This window comes from Cuculus canorus, chromosome 3 (assembly GCF_017976375.1).
Source record: "Cuculus canorus isolate bCucCan1 chromosome 3, bCucCan1.pri, whole genome shotgun sequence".
Classification (NCBI taxonomy): Eukaryota; Metazoa; Chordata; class Aves; order Cuculiformes; family Cuculidae; genus Cuculus; species Cuculus canorus.
Genome location: NC_071403.1, coordinates 57,616,937 through 57,639,900, shown reverse-complemented (window position 1 = coordinate 57,639,900; position 22,964 = coordinate 57,616,937). Strand labels below are relative to the sequence as shown.

Genomic DNA, 22,964 nt, shown 5'->3' with positions numbered 1-22,964 from the left:
TTTATCTAGTTACAGCAGCAGTATTGTATGCATTTAAGAGAGGTGTGAGCTGGCCTAGCCCTGATCTGAAGTCAGGACTTTGCCTTAAAGTTATTATCCAGCCAGCTGTTAATTGTGTCCTGCATGGACAGAAGCAGAGCAGGGTCAAAAAACAGAAATGATTCAGGCACAGTTGTTTAATGCTGATCTTTGCACTGTTGCAGGAAAGAGTCCCTGATGCCCTCATTTTGTTCTTCCATCACATATAGAGAATCACTTGCATCAATTTGCTGGCAGCCAAGAGAGAGCATTGTAGAGGCAGGACATGTATGTTGATTTATTTTATACCTTGGTAATATAAAGACCTCAGAAAGCAAGAGGCATGCCGTATTGAAGAGCTTCTCAACTACTTTGACAGCTATGATAGACAGGACTCCTGCAACTGACAGCATAGAAACTTTCAGCGACTATAGGAAAACAATCCCCTACCATGAGCCACCGTATCACAAAGAGTCAGAATGGCTGGTGTCTTCTAGAAACACAGTGTGAAACAGGTCTTTTTTTAAGCAAGATTTTTCCTGCAAGAGTGATGTGATACCCAAGAACAAACTGCCAAGTTGGTTCATCTCAGTTTCAAATAGGTTCAGAGCAGAAATGAGAGTTGGTTGCTTTCTTCCATGTTGTGTGTCAAGTCTAAATATTGCAGTAATGAAGTCATCAGAATCACAGACAGAAATGCATAAATCAGATCTTCACATCAGAGCACTATCAGAGCTGTTCCTTTGGGGTTTGTATTGGGGCTTGGTTATTGTCTGTCACTGAAGTGTTTACCTGTTGGACCAGTCATTTCCTTCTTGTTTCCCATCTGTCACTGTCTTGAAACGGACACGACCAGATAGTGTCTGGTTCAGATGAAGGCAGCTAATACACTGGAAAAAACGTATGCAGTGTGACAAAGTTCAGTGTTATGTTGCTGCAGATACTCATGTCAAGCGCAGCAGTACTGATGGCGTATGATCACTGCAATAGGTGCAATCCTGGAAAACATGAATGTGGCCAGACAAAGACCGTTGTCCTCCCATCCTCTCCCAAAGGTCACTTCGCATCATTTTCATGTCCCAGGTTTCTGTTTTTCAGTACAAATCTTTAGCCAACCTGCGTTTAACTTTTGGTACATAAGTAACACTAAATGAACTGGGGACAATATGACAGACTTTTTATGCCCAAACTTAAGCTGGGACATAAGCTAATCTCTGTATGAGTCTTGTCTTTAAAGCTATTGTCATGCAGTAGCAAATCCCTAAATTCCCACTTCCTAGAGTGAAAAATAGATAAAGGATTCTGCAAATACCATTCTTGCTGTTCTAAGGCATTTAGTAGGCACTGTGACACAAATAGATCCTTTGTTAAATGAATGGACTGTCTTTCATGATCAAGTCTGATATTCACGGGAAGGAGATTTGATGTCAAGCTCCTTTTGAGTTTTACCCACTTACTACCTTTGCACCCACTTTTCTCTGTAAGACAAGCATACCCAAACCAAGTTGACTGCTGATAATTTCAGTCATTGAGTCTGAGAAGGCACAGTCTTGTTCCTGATTTTTTTATTGATTTCCTCTTTCCTGGTCATGCATAAAGAATTTCTGGCTTTTCATTGAAAATGAAAAATTAAATCCCTTTTTGCAGACTAAAGTCAGAGGAGTGGACTATAAACAGTAGTTTTTGTTTAGATGACAGACTAAATTGGAACTAGAACATATGACAGACTAGAAAATGAACTGTCAAATGCAGCTGATAGAAGGAGTGGGAAGAAAGTGGACTCAAGTTTTATTTCCTTCAGTATTAATCAGAGATCAAACTAAACTGAACACGTGACTTATTTAATTGCAGATTTTATCAACAGCAAATATAGATCCCAAGGTTCTGCTGGCTTTTCTATCATTTGACGGCAATAGCACTGAGCCATTAATCTAGGAGAGAACAAGCATTTTAGAATGTGGTTCATCTTCTTGTCTGCTTATTGGATTTTCTATGACAGGTATATGTATCAAGAGAGTTTATTCTCACACTACAAGTGCGTCACTGTGGAGGGTAGCATCTTTCTATTTCTAGAAGTTGTCTAAGGAATAATTAAATTCCTCTTGAAAGAAACTCAGTTGAGGAAATGACTAAATAGTTTTTAATTCAATCGAACCATTTTCTTTTTCTTGATATTTGCCAGGCACATGTACTGGGTGTTTACATCTCTGGGTTTTTTTAAGAGTGCATTTTTTTTAAAGATGATGAAAAAATGTTTATAAATTACAAGAGACAGACACATGTTGCAGCATTTATTTATTAATCTCCCTGGTGTAATACAGTCCCAGCTGGGGAGGTGTTCAAATGAAGCTCATATCAGGGATCTGACAACATAAGTTAAGGAAAGGTCATAGACACTGAGGAGAAAATAAGTAATTTCAAAAAATGAGGTTTCATCCAAAATCAGAAGGCGTTGATAGAAGCTTCAAACTGGTATAGAACTCTGTTCTAGTTAATTCATAGGTACATATTAATCTGAAGGTAATGATTATCAAAGTCTCAGAGGGAAATGAGGGGTTGATAAGAAGACAGAACCACGAATATATATCCAGGTGTGACTATCAATATCAGTGCTTTCACAACTTGGAGTTCATCCCCCTCTTTCTGTGGATTATGTGCTCCCTCTGCACAGCCTCTGGATCTGACATCCATGCACAGTGATTCCCGATACCTGTCAGTGACATTTTTCTGTGATAAGTTAATGCTGTGGCCAGTTTAAGAAAATGGGAGTGGAATGTGGGAGTTTATTCTTTACTGGAAAAGAGAGAGAAATTATATTCTGAATAAAACTTAGAGGGCTTAGGAATACATTTCTGCTTTACAGAAGTGGAAGCAAAATGGAAAACCAAAAATCTTCAGCTTCTTATACCCATGCAAAACAACACACATCTTAAGCACCTAACATGGAATTTAAATGCTCCAATTAGCACTAACCTATCCAAAGTCTCTTTTAAATACTTAATAAGATGTCCCCAAGCAATAATTTAGATATGAAAACTGGAATTTAATCTGGGACAGCTGGGACCCTGTTCCCATTTAAATAGGTGGTGGAACTCCTGGTGACTTCTGCATACAGAGCCAGGATTACCATGACTTGGGGTGTAGACAGCTATTTAAACTTTACCAGAAGTTACTAACAACCTGATAGAAATGATCAAAGACAAGATTTGAAACTTAACTTGTTATGTCATTTGCTACTCTGGTTAGTTTCTGTTAGAAGAGATTAAGGTGATCCACGAGCCCAAGATAATTTTGGGACCATGCTAAGAGATAATAGGTTAATTCACCTAAAATTAGAAATATTCTTGGAAAACCAAGAAGGATCTCAAATCCTTCAAGAGATTTGTTTTCTGTGTGTATAGAAAAAAAACAGCTCTGATTCTTACTGTTTTATTAGATCAGCTGGTGTCATGTGTTTTGCAGTCTAAATGACGCAGGTTTTTAAAGGAAGAAGCATTCTGCCTGCAGCAAGCCTTTATGTTTAACTGTGTTGGGCTGCCCTGTGGTTTTGTTTGCTTCAGTGAATTGGCTTTGGTTATAGTGGCTCACTCATAGAACTGGAGCCTGTGTGGGATGAGAAAGCCCACAAATGACGCTGCCTTGCTTGTTCTTGTTCCTCAGAGATTTCGTTTAGTTACCATATTCAAGAATTTGGGGGAAAAAAAATGTTTTAGACACCTTTCCTTTTGCTGTTCCTACTTGTCTAGTCAGAAACACCAGAAATAATTTTTTATCGCAAGTGGAAAAGGAAGTGGAAAAGGGAGTCATTTGGGTTGCGCTCAGAGGAGGTGCCTTTCACTCACACAAGCAGCTTCTTTGTTTCTATCCCCTCCCAGCAAGCAGACTTGTGACTACACGTCTTTAGGTGGTATGACTCATGGTGAATCTTAAATCCCTCCCCAGTAGCAGAGGATGTGGGTTAGGGACTGAAAACACAAATGTACCTCCAACAGCACTTACAAGGAATTAAGAGGCCAGAGACTATATGGTTACGGTAATCAAAAGAGAGTGCAGTTCCTGAATGATGTACGACTCTAAAACATTTTCCAATTTTTGGACCTCACAGGATGAGGAGTGCATTTAATTCAAGGAGGAAGCATGTGCATGTGACCATATTGCTTTTTGCAGTAGAAGAACTGCAGTTGTGAGTTAAGACAAATAAAGGGAAGATGGAAGGTGATAGCTTTCTCAAGGTGTAATCCTAGCAACAGAAATACCTTCAGTAGGTGCTCTTTTAAATTTCTGTGCAGACAGAAAAAGATATATGTTAATTACTAGGCTGATGCTTTTCAGTTGATGAGTGACACTTCCTGCTTAAAATTGCAATTGGCTTTTAATTATTTGGAAGACTGGCTTTCCGTTGTGGCTTACGGCAATTATTCATCTATTTTTCTCTCAGAAGATATGGAGCAATTCTACACAGACAGGAACTTTTTATGGGGAAATGGTCGTTAGTTATTGCAGTCATTTCATTCCACTTTTCCAAGGGATCTTAACTCAGCCACAAACATATGCTTTATGCTAATGCTAATACTATGCCACAGAATGTCCTGCCTCATCAACCTTTATTTATCTATGCAAAATCACGTTCAAATTATGTTGATGTGTATATATCTTAGGTTTGAACCACATGCTTTATATTACAGAAGTTAATTCACCACAAAATCCACAGTTAGAAAGAATGTTCCTGCATACAAAGAGCTGGACAAGCATGTACTAATCTCCATTAAATATTTTGAAATTCAGCTCATTATGAAGTTGCTTTAAGAGCTAACCTGAAAATATCTATTAAAAATAGACATAAAATTGAACTCTCCAGCTCTTATCATGACTTAAAATTTGGGATGTAAGGTTATATTTATGCTCAGACATGTTAATTATTGGGCACTCTCTGTGGCAACTAAGTCAGGCCTTTGAAACCCAATAACAAAAGCATTGCTAGAAGGGAAATGTAGTCTAGGGTCTGAAACTTGAGGCAGGGAGTCAAACTGGAGCTCTGCCCCGATGCTGCCATCAGTATGATGGTTTGGTTATGTCCATTTCAAGCTGAAATGATGCAAATGTCCCTGAAATCAATAGATTTCTTTCCATTAACCTGTGTAGGCTTTGGATCAGATCCAGACACGCTGCGCCTCAGTGCGTTCATCTCCCAGAGTGTGTGTGCGTGGATGGATGCTGTCAAAGAAACACAGTGAAGCAATTTCTTAAAGATGGCTAAGCATAAGTAAAGAAGCCACAAAGTCCCTTGTAATAAAGGCGGTGTATTAGCCTACATTTATGGTGACTCTTATTTGTGTGATCCCCTATGTGCCCCCTTGCTCTCCAGCACAAACTTACACACCTAGCAGTGCTTTACCTATAGTATACTTTCCTCTCTTATGTTTTCCTTGGTTTTGCTCCTCTGCTTAAGCCACCTTTACGCCTTCAATATGATTCCCTACACATCTGCAGTGCTTTCCTCCTAACATGTTTGGATGGCAGTTTCACCTAGTCCTTAGCTATGAGCCCCTTCCGTGTTACCAGATGTACCTCTTGTTCAGGTTGTGAGCATGAGGCAGCCAGGCCTGTTGCTCAGCTCAGTCTGGCAGAGTGTCAAGCATATTGCTGGTTCTTGACACATACTAAATGCTAAACCAACCACTGCTTCCTAGCGGTTCTTTGTGCTTATTGCCATTGCTGTGCTGCTGAACTCACCCATGCGCAGTTTCCTGGTATTACGATTGCGTATTCCGGTCTTGTCATGAAGACTAGTGAATTTCCAGATGCCTCAGCTGCAATATTGTGCAGCTACAGGCTCAATTTTTTACCGGAATCAACTGTGTTTGTATTCTGGATTCCACTGACTAAAAAGTGCAGCGCACAGGTTTTAAGCCGATCAGTCAAGCAGGAGGCAGAGCTATGGATGGATACATCATCTTTTTTTTGTCAGTCCTGCAAGGATGGCATTGGCTGAGAGAGGACACCCTATGCAAAGCAGGAGAGCCTATTGCAGATGCTTGTTGATTGTGATCTGTTCTTGTCCTTGTAGAAACTGTACAGGAAAGAAATCAAGCCACCTTTCAAGCCTGCTGTGGGACGGCCAGAAGACACCTTTCATTTTGATCCAGAGTTCACATCTCGGACCCCCACAGGTAAGTAAGGTGACACATGAGTAATGAAGATTTTCAGTAGGTAAATTCAGTCTTCCTTCCTCTCTCCATTCCAATGGGGTCTAAAAGTCTGGTCATTGATGGGATTACTGGGTTTTGCAATATCCAGCAGGAAGCAAAAGACTGATTTGTGTTTCCAAAAAAAAAGAAGCTTATAAGCATTTTGCCAGCTTCTCATTAATTTGTCTTCAGGAAGGATAGATTTCACTTTTGAACAGGAAAAATAACAATTGTTTTGTTATTTTATTACTCTTATCATTGCTTACATTAGTTGAATTTAACTATTTTTAAATTACCTTGGCTTCAAATAACTTTACATCTCTGCAAGTTAGTACTTAAATGTATTTTCTATAGATGTTTTATTTAGTTATGAAATCCCATGGACTATGGACTGCTGGAAGTTAATAGATGGTTAATAGGAATGGAGAGTCATCAAGTTCTTAGATCAGTGGAGTTATGCCAACAGGAAATTTGGTCCACAATATTTAGAAAATCCTTGCAGTGAGAATAATGTTCCTGTAATTTTTATTTCCTAACAGGAATATCACACTTTGTGCAGTATAAATATGAAGGTGATTGTTGCATAAAACATCATCTTTCCACTCCTTCAATGGAAAGCAAGAACATCGGTAACCTCAGAGTAGTAGTCCACTTATAACGTTACCTCTTCCTAGACATGGATAAGCTGCATGTCCTTTCTGCCGGTGATATTCCTGTGTAAAGAAGCACCTATTGAAACATTTCAAATTGTAAAAAAATAATTAACTGTTGTTTGTAAAACATTTTGAAGATAGCAAGCCCTGTAAATTTCACATAATATTGTTTTAATAACCAACTATAAGGTCTCAAGCTTCAGCCCTCAAATTGCCCCAGAACTATTGCAGTGAGAGTAAAAAATTTGAGCTTTCATTACAAAAATTCCTGCATTATAGCACACAAATCAGAGCTGAGATTTCCTGTAGTTTGCATTCAGGCTTATCATGACCTTCAGCCTTTTTCATAAAACTACCCTGTATCTCTATGCAAAGCCTGGTTCAAACCTCCTTTCACGGGATATGAAATAACAGCATCTATTCAAAATCTTTTATCAGTCTTGGTTCCTAGTTTTTTTGGCAAGGATGTGCTGATTTTCACTAGCTATAAAAAGTGTTATACTCTGATTATTTGGGTCTAACTGGAACATTTACCTGTCTACAGAATAGGTTAGTGACGTTCTGATATTCCTATCCCACCGCACTGAAACAAATGATCTTCGAATACCAGACATTTCACATCTTTGATTTTAGCTTTAAGTCAGATTTCAGAGGAATTTCTATATCCATTTCTCTGAAATATTGGAGACTGCAAGTTAGTCTGATCTTGAGAGAAGTACAGGTTAGTGCTGCCCTGGGAAGTCTCAGAGAAGCATTGAGAGTTTCGATTGCTTTGGAAGTTCACGCTTCATTTGCTGTACTGGCATAAAAACCCTTGTACTTCATGCATCTGCTGATGCCCAGAGTTATATTTTTACATTCTACATGTTACTACTGTTGTCTAATTCAATTTGATGTCTTACGCAAGACACTGCCTCGCAAAGTTTTTGTTTGGGTGGTGGCTGGGGTAGAGAGTTGGCCTGCCTAGGTTCTGCTCCATGCTGTTGTGGTGGTGGTCTGAGAATCAAACCCTGACCTTCCAAAAGGAAAGGTGTAACTGGAAGTGTGAATCCCTTTATGCTTCTAGGGTGATAGAAAAGTCCTTGCACACTAGCAGTATATTTAGCAGCCCCTAACTGTTGGCTGATTGGGTCAACCAGAAGGGGAAAGCATCACAAGGGTGTTTAATGGTGGCTTGTACTGTTGAAGGAATCAAATAAGAACCTTTTATATTTTGCATTTTTTCTGCCATGACATAGGCTTCATTTACCGTACCACTGAGAATGTACCCAGACACAAAGCACTGTAATAATTCCTGTTTCACAATGATAATGAACTTGTATTTTAATGAAGCTGTCTGAAAGTTATTACCGAGAAGGTGGCACAGACGTACAGTCATTTTGCACTGTCTTTATGAATGAGTTCTCCTGCCAGAAATCAAAGATTATGTCAAAGTTTTGGATCCAGTAACTTGCCAATCCAGTAATATACTCTATCTTAGAAAGTTTGTTTGCCCTAGAGGTTGAAACAGCTTTCTGTGGTTTCCTAACATCACCTCCGAGTGTGCCAAAGATGTGACTTCTGACATCAATAGTTTATCACTATGGGTAGAGTTTCAAGTCACTTTTTCTCAGCTATTCATCTGAGTTAGCGGGGTTTTATCTGGCTACTTGTTTCCCTAGTCCACCACTGTGGACCCACATCTCATTTGTGCTGATACAGCTCCTCACAGGGAACAGGATACTGAAGCAATCCAGGTTAAAAATGGTGATTTGAACAAGGATCAAATCAAGATTGTTCTGGTGATCCAAGTTAGAGTTCAGTCCTCAAATGATTTTAGTGTTGCAAGTGATGGGGCAGCATGCTATAACCAGCAGGGAGGTCTTAGGCTGGTTTTACTGCTGATGAAAAATTAGTAAAATTGCACCTGGATTATCTAGATTCCTCCTTTGCAAAGAAGATAATAATGTTTGCTAAGGCAAGTGAAGCATACTGAAGTAAATTATTCCAGATTTATTTTTTTAAAAATCCTGTAAAGTCAGATGCTCTAGTGGGACAAAGCATTGACTTCCATAGGGAGAATGATAACCATAATGCAAGACTGGTGTTTGCAAGTGGGTCTAGTTCAGACACATGAAATGGTTCTCAATTTATCAAGACTAGGAGAATTACTTAGGTTTCATAACTATCAGTTAATTAACATTATTTAAACATAATTTTACACTTAACACAGGTGATTTAACATTTGATTCATATGATGAGCATATCAGTTGTTGGTGATGAATATTTAATATTAAACACCAAATAATCAGTAGTTCTACAGAGTTTGATAAAGGCATTGGCAGTGAATTATGAAGGAACAGTTATTTTTAAATAGAGATGACCTAGCGCTTATATTTTAGAGATGGATCATGGCTTTTTTGAAGTTCAGGAGTGTTCAGAATTGAATCATTGTCATTTATTTTTAAATGAAGCACTCTTTCCTCTTAATTAATACCTCTTAGAAAATCAGTGTTGTTATATGCCCTTATAAGAACAACTCAGGGATGCAAGAGGTCTGGTGTGATTCATCCATGTGTTTACAAGGAAAGTGCCCATCAGTGCACTGAGATAAACAAATAGCTCATGTCATTTTAACAAAAGACAAGCTTCTCCATGTGCTTTGCAGTGAGGTCTGACTTGCTGTATTTATTTCTGACTCATGTCAAATCTGAGGTGGCTTTGTAACAAGATAAAGAACTAGCTCCAGTCACAGTTTTGTTTATTTCTGATCAGATGATTTGTTTTTACCGTATTCTGGCTTCATATCCTCTGTTCAGTTGACCAGTAGATTTGTACAGGGAATGTCCCCACAAGGAAATACATTCTCATATTTTCAGGACCTCAAACAGTAAGAAGTCGTCCACACCATTGCTCTTTCACACTAATTAGTGGTGCTGATGGTGTTGATAGGTGAGTCAGGTATAAAGTCCAGTGGGGATGTATTTCGTTTACTGAAACTGGGTATTTACACACCCATACAAGGAGATAGCTTTCTAAAGGAAGTTTAGCTTTGTAACTTGGTACATGGTAATTCATGTGTTGCACTGCAAGAAATATGAAGGGGGAAGGAGAGAGGAGACAAAAATAATAATAATAAAAAAAAAAAGAACAAATAAAAGATGAACAGATTTGAGTACTATAGGTTCTATAATACCTAGCCAGCTACTCAGCTACTGAGGAGTGCTTTGTAATGTGACTCTTACTGGCTTATGAAAATACCAAGGACAAAACATACCTGGTGAGAAAGATCTTTTTAAAGCTTTTCAGAATTTTAAGTGAAGAACACTTCTCTGTCTGGCATGCTGTTTCTCTCACTGGGCAGTGGTGTAGGTTTCGGGAACTGCTCTCTAGTTATTTCGTGCCAAAAGTAGAATAATTCAGTGCTCTTTTATCTCCAGTCATTCCTCCCCTGGATTTGCCATGTTAGCGGGAGGAGTGGGTAACAAATCTCCATGAAAATTAGTTAAAGCACTCATAGCCATTTTGTTCACCTGAGGACAAGTCAGCATCTTTCCTGGAATGGATCACAGCTCCTAAAGCTTCTGGATGGAGATCCTTATGGGGCTGCAAACCACCACTACTGGTTCAGGTCCTGTCTCCTCTACATTCTACTGACCGCACAACATACCACGTTACCTTTGTAATTTCTTATAGTGAAGTTGTGCTGTGAAGGACAGATATATCAGCTTGCAGCTTTTTTCCACTCTGTGGAGAACCTCTGTTAAGCCAAAGGGATGTCAGGCCTTCAGCCATCCATTATTCTTCTAGACTTGCTATTCTGTGCCTTCCCTCTCTGTGCAGATTCCTAGCACAGGCAACGTTTGCCTAAGAATGAACATGCTCTTTAAAAAAAAAAACCTCTGTATCCAAGAAGAGAGATTCTTGCAAACAATGCCCATATAATGTTCAGATCCAGAGGAAAAGGATGGAGAAGACATATCAAAGCCTTGATATGGAGGTGGATTACATTCACGTGTGTTTGCTAGTTCAGCAGGATCTGCTGTTGACTGTCAGGGATGACTTTGTCTCTTGCAGGTGCTGTGCTATTACTTTCTGATCTTTTGCACAGCTCATGAGGACACTTTCTTCCCTCTCCTACAGATTCCCCAGGTGTTCCTCCAAGTGCCAATGCTCATCATCTTTTCAGAGGGTTCAGCTTCATTGCCTCTAATTTGGTGCAGGAGCCTCCACAGCAAGATGTGCACAAAATCACCGTCCATCCAATTGTGCAGGTACTGATGCTGATGTTACACTTCACACTTGATGGGCAGTTACATATTACAGTATTTAAACCGCCACAGCATTGTCACTGGTATTTCACAGCTACCCAGTGCAGGGGGTGCTGCTGAGGTTACATTTTTAGCCTGGAGATCCTAGAGTCCGTCCTAGAGGGTTTTTTTAGAGCTGCTAGTCATGTCCTGAGTCCTGGCATGGAATTTGCAGCAAGTCTTCAGATTTGGATTTCAGTATCTAACCAATTGACCTGCCTAAATATTTTCTAAAAGGCATACGAATTAATGAAGCCACAGTTCATTGTACACCCTTCAATGAATAAAACTAGAAATTTTAAAGTATCTACCACTATTATCATTAGTAATATAGTTTCTTAAATTAAGTTAGCTTAAAAAAGAAACTTTTATCTCAGACGGAAATCATAATTAAATGTACCCTGGAAAAGACCTGCAGTGGTCTGTAGGCACACCCCATATGTGGAGTATCTTTTTTGAAGACTGTGAAGCTATTAGTAGATTATAAGTTATCTGGCCCCTCTTTAATAAGAAATAACTTTATATTGTCAAGATATGTATGTTTGTCAGGGAATTTAGGTCCACAGTTTCCTGTGAATAGGAGTCGATTGTCTGCATTCCATAAAGAGTTTAGAAAATCACTGCTTCTTTTGCCTTTACTTCTACATTGACAACACCATCTTACAGACTGGAAAAGGTTAAAAATGGAGAGGACAAACTTGTTTAAGTAAAGAGCTTCAGATTTTTTTAACTGGATCTAGAAAAAACTGCTAAGGACAAGAGAGCTCTGTGAAGGAGATGATATCAAGTGCTTCCTTTATTAAGATAAAGCTAGTCCTTGCTTTTACATACCCATGTTCTCATTACCTTGTTTCTTTTGTCTTTTCCTGTAGCAGTTACATGGGAACAACATTCACTTTACAGATGGATACGAGATCAAGGAGGATATAGGAATTGGTTCCTATTCTGTGTGCAAGAGATGTGTCCATAAAGCTACAGAAACAGAGTTTGCAGTGAAGGTATGAAAGCTTTGTGGTAGATGCTAGAAATGTGTTGGGACTGCTCTGCCAGCCTGGGCAGCAGTGCAGCTGGTGGATATTTTGTTGACTTGTTTCTTGTTGGCAGATTTTGCATGTTGGGTTTTTTTTGTTATTTTGGAAGATGACGGGTTTCATGATAAGCCTTGTATTATTTCTCACACCTTAAACTCATGAAGTAAAATTCCTGGATGGAAAAAAAAACTTTACAGTCCTGCATGGAAATCCTGCTAATCATTTCAGCCTTGCAAACTATATAGGATTTTTAACAGATCCTACACTGAATTATCATAAATAAACAAAATAACATATAAAATGATTGCAAAGTTGAAATAGCATTTTATTCTTCTTTCTGTAGTTTAGTGCTGACATTTTTTGTTGGAATTAGATTTGTCAGTGATCCATGATCACCTTCAAAACTTCAGATTTCCTTTTGTCTCTTTGACATTCAAAACCACCATGCTACACAAAGGAGCAAAAGGTGATCTTCAGCAGAGATTTAAGTGGATTTCAGTGAATTTAGTTGGATATCAAAGATAATTCAGTGAACTTCAGACTTGATCAAGCAGCAGTATATAGAACAGCCACTGGAGCTACAGATGCCGTGAAGCTGCTAGGACGCAGGTATGAGGGAACATTTTCTGATAAGCAAGAACTTCAGTAAAACTGCTTTGGAAGGTCATGCTTAGAGAGCTAAGTCACAATTTCTACTAAATTCTATTGGATAAATAGTAAGCAGCTATTACAGAGGGCAGAACAGGCCTATGTATTTGACAAGTGGTTGTAACGTTACAGCTCAAAGGAATAATTCCAAACATTCAGTTTTCCTTTCTTTTCTCATTTAAAAATTTTAGAAAAGATATGTAAACTTAGCTTATAAATGAGATTGTGTCATTGCAATCATCATGAGATGATGAGAGTTTAAAAAAAAACTATATAAACTGTAGTCCATGAGATAGATGAGCTGCCGATAGTCAATAGAATAATATTAAACTTTTTATTCAGTGCTATTTTCCGTTACTAGAAGGATGATAATGCAGTACCTGTGAAAGTCCATGAAAGTTTTGATTTCTCCCTGGTGAGAGACCAGTAATAGCTGACAATCTGTTCATGTTTCAGATAATAGTTGATTTTGCTATGCTATACCATAATTAGGAGCATGGACCTACCAGCAGGTCCGTGGGCTGGCGCAAGAACGTGCTAGGATTTTATTTCTAATTAATGGAAAAATCAGATTTTTCCACTCTCCAGGTCATTTGTCAAAAGATAGCATTATGTTACAGTAGGTATGGGATTCTGTGTAATTAAATTACATCTGTGATAAAGATAATGTGTGTTAAAGTGATAACTTTAATATTTTATTTATATCAATATTGCTGACAGTTTTATCAGTGTAATACAGCCAATGTAAAACCAAAATAGAAAGACCTTGGTCTTCAGAGATGTCTGAGTGCCCGAATCCAAGAAGGTCTAGTTGGGTGTTTGGAGTACCTCAGAGGACCCAGAGCAAATTCAACACATAGAGACATTCAAAACTCCAGCCATGTTTAACACTTTGATTGCTAGGTTTATGCTGCTTCCCACTTTTATTAATCTTTCCTCTTCGTATTCCTTTCTTCATCCAATTCTTGTCATGACGATATGTCTTGATTTTGACTACCAACTTAGGTAACATGCACAGCATCTCAGTTTCTGATGCAGTGAGAGTCAAATACATAGCACAAATTTGGGATGGGAGTTGACTGATGCACGTCTTTTCTCACTGTCTTTCCAGCACATTGAGTGCTACCTCTTTGATTATTCCCACCAATATATTAATTTACTTTCCTTTACATTTATTTTTATTTCATATTAAGATTCTATCATTTTGTTATCAAAGTGTCTCGCTTTCATAAAGATTGCAAAATGCTACCCATTGCAAGTAATTAGATAGCACAGGAATTGCAACCATTACTATCATAATTATATATCAGTCCCTTTTGACATGCATCCTTTAACTCTCTATATAAATTATAATCACTGCAATTATAGTGTTTATTTTTTTCAGTAAGTATAATTTTCTTACTGCTCCCTAACATTCAGAGGAAAAAATATCTGCAGTGATTTTATGATCGGCAGCAGCCCCATTTGCCTGACACCACCTCATTAAAAGCTCCCTCTTTAAGATGAAATGCTGACACATCAGAGAGCAGCATCCCATCTCCCCAAGGGACGCACGTACTGTCACTGGGTAAATTATCCTTCCAGGGAGACTGCCACTCACTAGGCCTTATTTACTATTACTGTGTAGCACCATACTGACACAGCAGAACACCGAACCAGAGTAACTGGAGTCAGAGCTACAGACAGAAAAATCTACTCAGAAAATCAAAAACTTACCTAGCTCAGAAGCAGAATATATTTATTAAAATGCAAAACACTTCATCCCTTTTCCTTTTGCTGGCCATCTGCCACTAATTGGGGGTCATCTTATAGACATAATTAGATATCTAGCAGTGCAAAGGAGTTATTTGCTGATGTTGTGGGAGCACTTGACAAATCTGGAATTTCACCCGTTTCAGAATTTGTAAGACTGAGCAGCTCACTGAGGTGCTTTTGGAAGTCCCCCTAGACATTTCTCTGCACCTGCAGGCATCTAACTGCCTCTGTAAATCCAATCTCTGAACTTGCAGAAGAAACTTTTCTTGCAACCTGTTCCCTCTTCTTCCATGTAATCTGCAAAAATGAAATGCTAATAATAATATCTAAATCTATTTTAGATGTGCCCTCAGGCTCCTAAATGCAATATTTAAGAATTCAGACTTCTCTAGAAATCAGATACCTCCACTTCTGAGACCATCCTTGTAGACAGGCAGACTTCATGCAGACTGAGTCTACCCTAAAACTAGTAGCCACTTAACTGGGTCAGTGTAGGCAGATGCTGGTTATCACATTCTACTGCATGTACGTAGTTTGAGGTACTTCTAAAATTTTACTCCTAGACTTCCTTTCCATGTCGTTACCAAGTGAAAAAAAAAAAGTATAAAGTTATTAAATATAAGTAAGTATATTGTTCATTCTTCTGAGTGCTTTGTAAGTCTTTGGTAGAAAAAAAGAAAGGTGGGTGGGGGTGAAGAGTGCTTCTCCTCTGATGGATCTCTAATGTGTTTCAGATTCTTGTGCTAGAATATTGATCATCCTGACTACAGCAGGCATAATGATTTTTAATAGCAAAGGGAACTGGCATTGTTGATCACAGTTACAAGCTTCACATTGGTATAGATGTACCAGTGAGGTCTGAAGCAAAGGAAAATCAGATCAAACTGTTTCAGTCACATCAGTATCTAGAGAAAATAAGTCAATTAAGTAAAAGAAGAGCAGATGAGAGGAATTTCTGTGGATGGAAGAAAGTCTGCAATGGAAGCCTAAACAGATTAAGAGCTCTTGTTTGGAAAACAAAGGAAATGCTACAGTTCAGAGTTCTTGGTGAATCAGATTTTTCAAAACCTGCCAGAGATTTGATGCAATTAATGTGTTCTGAAAGTTTTTCTTAACTGAAAACTATTGCGCTGGTTTTAAGCTTGGTTCTCTAGTTGTAGTGAAGCTTTCAAGGTGGATTTTCAGACGTGCTTCTTACTGATGCCAAATTAAGTAAGTTTGCAAAGGACCTGATTTCATCCCCCTGTTTCTAAAGATTTCTCTATTTAGATTTACCCCTTATTTCTAGGAGACATTGCTAGTTGATAATAGCCAAGTAGAAACTGCTGCTGCTGCAATGGTCTGTTCTAACCCCAACAGGGTAACTGCCCCAAACATTGCAGAGGTGGGTGGCATAGATGCCATCTTCAACAGCTTGATGCCAACTGTTTTCTTCTCCAGCTCAAAATGATATCTAACTCATTAAGTCTTATGGATTTTTAGTCCTTCCATGCTCTTAGAGCCAGGACAAACAACTGGGTAAAAGGGCAGCGTATACATTTCTTCCTCCCTTGAAGAAGAAAAACATACAGTAGAGATAGTCGCAAATGACAAATCCAATTTTGTAGATGACAGTACTACAGTGGAATTTGGATCTCAAAACACGTGTGAATTTCATGACTTTTTCCTATCTCTGTAATGTACTAACCACATATTTGACTCCAAATGTTCCACAGCTGTGAGCAAAGCCAAATTTTGCAGTCTATGTCTGCCTCTGGGATACGGGCTAGTTTATGCCATAGTCCTTGTAAGTCCAACAGTTCATATATAATCCTGGTAATTACAAAGCAGTGAAAATACATCTATCTCAGCGTACTTTGGTATGTGCATTCTAGGGAGAATGTGCATTTTAATTAGCTATAAAAATGCACTACCGACAGAGAAGTGATGTCAAACTAGTATCACTAAATAGAAGTGAGTAAGTAGTGAGAGCTGGTTTTAGCAGCCCTGTGTAATCAGACTTGCTATATACCTCAATTTATTTGCTAGTAACAGTAAGCATCGTAGTCATGAAAAGCTATACGAATTCTAGAGTTGTTTCATAATCCATTCTATGATTCTTTACTCTGTGATTCTTTGCTCTTCCTTTGATGTTCACAGTCTTGGTTGGTTGTTTTTAGGTGGCTGGTGTAAGTAGATACAATATCATGCTAATCTGAAGGTTGGAGGTTACACAGTGGTATTCAGTTGGCTCTACAACATTTTCTCCATATTATGACTATGCCAGGAGTTCATGGTCAATCGGTTCTGAATGTAGAAAGCATGAATAACGAAAAAAAGGTAGTCTTCTCCGGCTGGCTGCAGCATATTTTGCAGTTTTTTTAAAGAAAATAGGAATCCTGAACATATATAGCTTTACTTATTGAAACAGGAAAAGATTAAAAAAAAAACAAAAAAAACCCAGAAGAATAAAAAAAATCAGGCTGAAGGTCATCAATTCTTCTTGACAGTTTTCTCTTGTCTGTAGAGCTAGAGAGATTTGCTTAGATTTGTTTCTCCTTAGCCACAGAAGGTCACTTAAGTGACTTTCCTCCAAAGTGAAACAGACTGAAATTTTCAGGGGAGCATTCGTGTCTGATTTTGTCTGTTTGGGAGTACCTAGTGTCTGGTAGAACATGGACAAACATATCAGTATTTTAATAGGCAAGTCAATGGAAAGTTTTCCGGATAGCCTGAGATTTCTTGGTCCTGAGCCTGTTAGCTTGGCAGCACCAGCATGTACTCATCCACCGCTCATCTGACCTTTCCTCCCTCTGCCTGCGCCATAACACGGTACAGGAACCAGGCCACAAGGTATGTGCAGAGATCTCCAGGTCAGAGCCCCATCCCCTCTAAGTTTAGCTTTGAAATTTAGCAGAAGTTACCTGCTGCTGGAGCAAAGCAGTAACAGGACTCTGCAAAGGAGAGGGTGGGCTGAATGGGTATGGATCAAATGCTGAGATCCTGTCTCAGTTCTCATTCGATCCCTAGACATGCAGACTCTTCTTGGATTTGCTGGGTGTCTGTCACAGTAAGGTTTTTCTGGATGAGAGTGTGGCTTTATCACATCTCACATGCCAGGAGAAAAATGGCATCAGGAATAATATAGGGATGTAAAAAGACCTCATTGAAAAACCTGTTACCCAACTAATGGGAAATGGGAGCATCAGCTGTGCTTCCATACGCGTCTAACTGTCCTTGCTCTTCCCCAAGATGTCTTATCAAATTTTCTGTGCAGAGCATATCTCTTGTCTCTGCAAGACCATACTGATGATTCTGAAAAATATTTTCCAGTATTTTGAGAAAATATCTCTGACTGCAGTCTCCCTGAAAGTTTTTCATTCCTATTTGTTTTCATTCCTATTTGTTTTTATTCCCTGAATGATATGTAACGAAGCTGTTCAATATACTCAACTAATTAATAGGATGGAAATACAAAGATTTGAACACCAGCATGAGACAAGTGTTGCATAAATATGTTGCTAATGTAGTTAAAGTTTTATTAATAAAACTGGGAAAAAACCCTATAGATATCTGTCTTACTAACATGTTTGCAGATAAGTGAGTTTTGCCTGAAGTGCCTGGCTAGGACTACTAAACCCTGTGGGACCATGTGCTATTTTGGTATCTATGGTTTAAAACAAAATATAAACAAATTAGAAAAAAATCTATAGCATAAAATATGGAAGAACTACAAGGAAAACTCTATCAAAAGAGCTACAAATATACATATGATGTAAGACAGACAAGAGTCCAGTGGGATGCAATGAAAATCTATTAATAACTCCAAGACGATATAAATGATGGATGACAACCATTTGGCTGCTAAAGACAGCAAGACAAGACAGAATGTCTTGAAGATAAAAAAAGGGAGTTTCAGAAAAAAATCTGATCATGAGAACAGTCGGTAAAACAGACTCTTCAAGGAGATGACCGACACGTCCTCCCCCTCACACACAAAGAAGTTGGTTCTGTTATATTAGTGGAAATGTAGCTTTACAAAATGCAGGGTCAGAGGTATAAGACTCTGTCTCACCTTAATTAGTCAAATGAAATTTGGTTTACAAATCTGGGTTTCAGGAAATCCAATTATCCAGACACTTCAGTAAAAGATGATTTTCACTGCCTGAAGGACACTTAAGCTAGTAGTGTGGTACCAGATTAAGTAGGTGCCATGTAGGAGATACGTGCTTCAGAGCAGATTTCGGCACAATTCTCCATGCTTCTTTGGGTTTGCATAGCAAGGGCTGTTTTCGAGAGTGCTCTGCAAAGAAACCAGCATGAAGAACCCTAAACTACAACTAGGATCCATGGTGGATACGACAGGAGTGATTACAAACAGCATGGACAGGCGTCCTCTAGGTATGATGGAAAGAGAAATTTTTTTACAGTACAAGGAAGTAGAAAAGGTGTGGTGGAGGAAGTTGTATTTGAGAATCTTATGTCTTATCTCTGAGAGTATTTTTCAAAGGTTTTTTGGTTTTCCTGTTTCAAATAACTTTATCAAAGGGCCTGACTTCCAAGCTGGACCATGGCCACTGTGTACAATTTCACTCACCACAGCAGGAGACAGCATAACATATTCTACTTGCTGTCCTCATGTTTTAAGAATTGGATTTAGTCAAATACCTACAAACCTTCAGTGAATCTCACTTTTCTGTGTTTCGATTAGAGTGATCTCTGCTATATACTCTCCCCATCAAAATAAGTCAGTTCTCCAAAGAGGCACTGCTTGAATAGGCAGGACACTGCAGCTACAGCCTCAGAAAAGATAGCCCAATACAGCGTCCTAGCCTCTGCCTGAAGGACTTGGGAGAAGGTAGGGCAGAGAGCCAGGAGCACCTTGAGCAATTCTACAAGCAGCAAGCTTCTTTGTGGCAGCAAGAGCCATTACTGTCTGGTGATTTTTTTGATAAATGGGATCAAGGTGTTGCTTGATTCTTAACCAAATAAACAGAGGAGGCAGATAGAAAGACAGAAATGTGTGCAGACCGCCTCTTAGACTCACTCTCAGAGCAGATCTTAGAGATGCAGTGGTTGTGCATTCCCTCTGGTGTAAGGATTCCTGCAGCCTCCTTCCCATTTTGTCACAAAGCTCACAGTGCCCCTCTCCCTGGCATGGCTGAGCTTCTGAAGAATGTAAGATAATGGTGTTTCCCACTGCTAATTAAATCTTTTCTGAGATCTAGGATCAGATAGCAATTTTCCTACAGCTTAATAATATTGTGTTCCTTTTCTCCAGCTTGCTTGCCAAATACCTAAGTATTTTGGACAGAATTTGGCCCTTTGTGGCTCTTTTTCTCTTTTGGGGCCATTTAAACCATGTTTCTTGAATTTGTCTTCCATATTGATGTAATAATTTTCCCCTTTTATGAGATCTGAATATGATATACTAGTTTCCATCCCTGAAGCTTTTCATAAAAGAAGGTGGGAGTAGCACTGCAGTCATTTTACGGATTGAAAACTCATCAGTCTGATCCAAGGACGTGTGCTAGGGCTGAGCAAAGCAGACTAAAACAGTGCAGAGCCTTTCCCACTGAGTTATTCTGCCTCCAAGATTGCAGACTTCTCTCTAAAATAAGCTTTTCTGTTTCACAGGTGCTACTGGAACAAATTTGTTAGTGTTTCTGCATTGCTTAGAAAATGTGTGCTACTATATAAATGCTAATTAATAAGTACTGCAATTCCAGTTGACAGCTTAGGAGTGCTAAGTCGGCAAACAATGGCAGTGAGTGAGCATGCTCTGTGTGCAGAAAGTTTAATGTCTCACCCACACAGCTTGATCTGATGGCCAGTGCTTATTTCAGAAAAGTATTGCTAATTAGGCCTGTTTCTCTTAGTATTAATTTCACTATTTTTCTGCAAGATTTATGCATGGATGGGGGGAATGAAATTCTGGAGCTAATCAAACTGATAGCACAGCAAATAGTCCCTCAGAAACTATTAGGCTTGGAATACTTCTCCTTGGAGACAACTTAAATGTAAAATTATACCATGTCCTTTTAAATAATGTTAGTCTTTCTGCAATGATTTTCATCCAGTTCGAGTAGTTTGACATCAAAAAGGGAATCAAATTAAAACAGATGCTTGGCATGAATAGAGCTTATTTTTGGAAGGAAATATTACTGAAATGGAAACCTGTACGTTTTTCCAGCAGCACAGAATTGCAGAACTCTATCTCTCTAACACTTTAATTGGAATTAATACTGTGGATGAAACTGTCAGGTTAAAAATCCCTGCATGCTGTTGCACCTCCTTTCTTCAGAGAAAATGCAAATCCTGCCTATAGTCAGTTCCATAAGTGGTGCCCTGAATTTTTAAATATGTCATAGACAAAGTCTAGATGTAATGTGCAAAGAGATATGAAACTAATTCTCCCTTTGCTCATCCTTTCTCTCCCAGAAAAGGAAAGGATTTCTACAGGGAGTATGGCATCACACTGTACTACACAAATCTCCTCTTAAATGTGTCTAACTCATGCTTACACTCCAAGCAGGCTTTAGAAGAAATGTCAAAGTAAGTAATAGAAAATAAAGCAGCATTTCAAAATGTATAAAGCTCTCTTCCTTCTCAGTGCTTTTTCCACAAAGCCATCATAAGTGCCTCAGTGCTGGACAGAAGGAGCTTTACGTAGTCCTGCCTAAACATGCCAGCAGCCTCAGCTGTGGCTGTCTCAGGTATTGCAGTGCCCATGTATCTGCCCTGACCTTCTGCTGGACTTTCAGTTGCTGTAGCCAGAGCACCAAATTAGGACTGTATCAGTGGCTCAGCTGCTGCAGTTCGCACTCCTGTATCTCAGTTTCAGCTACCAGCAAAGGTCACTTAGGGCAGTTGAAGATGAGGCAGATACTGATCCCATTTGGGATTCAGGGCAAAAAGAGCTGTGCCTTATGCCCCTGCAGTATGACCCACTAAAGCTCCTCAGTCAGAGCCCACAACCTACTTTTTATCAATATCTGTGCTAGAAACTGTACCTTTAATGCTTCCCAATGTTTGTGGTTCTTGTTGTGGAATAAATCCACTAAAACAAAATGGAGAATTTTTGCAGAAGTCCATGGGAGTGGCACACACCATCATGCCAGTATTAGGTGCATTTAGTTTTTCCAAGAAGGGAGATGGCTACCGTTGCCCATTTCAATTGATGTGATTAGACAGAGCTTTTGCATCCCGTTTCACTTAAAGAAAAAAATCAACTCAGAGCTAAGCAAATGTTTTAATGCAGTCTTCTTTGTTCAGTAAAGATACGCAAAGTCCTTTCTCCTCAGTACAGGAAGACCCAACAACAGACAACAATTTCCTGATGGCTAACTCCAGCTTAGCCTGGCCAGAGCCACATCACTATTCTTCCCATCACGTGCATCTAATATTTCTTTTCTGTCTTCTTCCTCGCTCTGTTGCTTTTCTCTCACTCTTCTTTTAGGCTGTTCATTTTCCAGACACTAAAGGCAGTTAAATTGTCACCTCCTACCTCTTGCCTTTTTCCAATCTCACAACTGTAGTGATGGAGAACTCAATGTGAGAAACACAACCATCCTCCTCACACAAGGTCAACCAGGTTAATTTCAGCTGTTTGAAAAGGCAATTTATATTAACAAGGCTAATTCTGCCCAAAGCAGATTAGGGAGTATTCACACATCCCATTTCTTTGGCAGGGCTGTGAAGGCTATAAGTCCCAGCTGGTGGGTGGTATCAAACAGCTGAGGAGTATAACATCTGCTAATGGCATAACTAGATCCAGAAGAAAGCATTTATCTACATAGTTGGAGGCATGCAAATATCTCCACAAAACTGCAACAAGCAAATAGAAATATATACTGTCTATGTCATTACTGTACCAATTTCAGCAAGACTTTACCCACACAGAAATGTATTGATACTCTCTTTTGTATTTATCAGTCCACTCTGGTAAAGCTGAAGACATCAAAAGCCCATTAATAAAGGAGAATCAGGTGATTTTTTTTCCACACAAAAGACTTGTAGAAGCACTTCTAAAAGCCGTCCAGACACATTATTTAGGATTTTGAAAATATTCTCTCCTGATCCTTTCTTCCTTGCTAGAGAAAGAGTTTAGTATTGTCCTTTGATGGAGCTCAAGTCATTTTAAAATATCATGAGGTTCTTACTCTAAATTCTGCTGAAGAAAATGCACCTTTTCTTCCAGCTAGTCAGTGAAATACACAAAGGATGTGATAGTCGAAGAACAACCAAGTCCCCTATTAGAACAAAGGACACTATTGCATGTGCTGAGCCTATTTTACTCTGGAATTGTTTCATCCACTGTTTAATACAGATGAGTTTCTCAGCAGTCCTCAGGTGTCCAATACACAGAGAAAAGTCTCTTTGTTGCATGGCTTAGTTTCTTAT

General features: G+C 38.9%; 1 protein-coding gene across 2 annotated transcripts in view; it reads left to right on the top strand.

The window, feature by feature from the left end:
- Positions 1-22,964, top strand: part of RPS6KA2 (ribosomal protein S6 kinase A2) — a 288,113-nt gene that overhangs the window by 245,492 nt on the left and 19,657 nt on the right. For both annotated transcript variants that reach the window (XM_054063331.1, XM_009557727.2), the window contains 3 exons: positions 6,086-6,188; positions 10,982-11,112; positions 12,021-12,146. In XM_054063331.1, the coding sequence (XP_053919306.1) occupies positions 6,086-6,188; positions 10,982-11,112; positions 12,021-12,146 (360 nt within the window). The remainder of the gene's footprint in view (positions 1-6,085; positions 6,189-10,981; positions 11,113-12,020; positions 12,147-22,964) is intronic.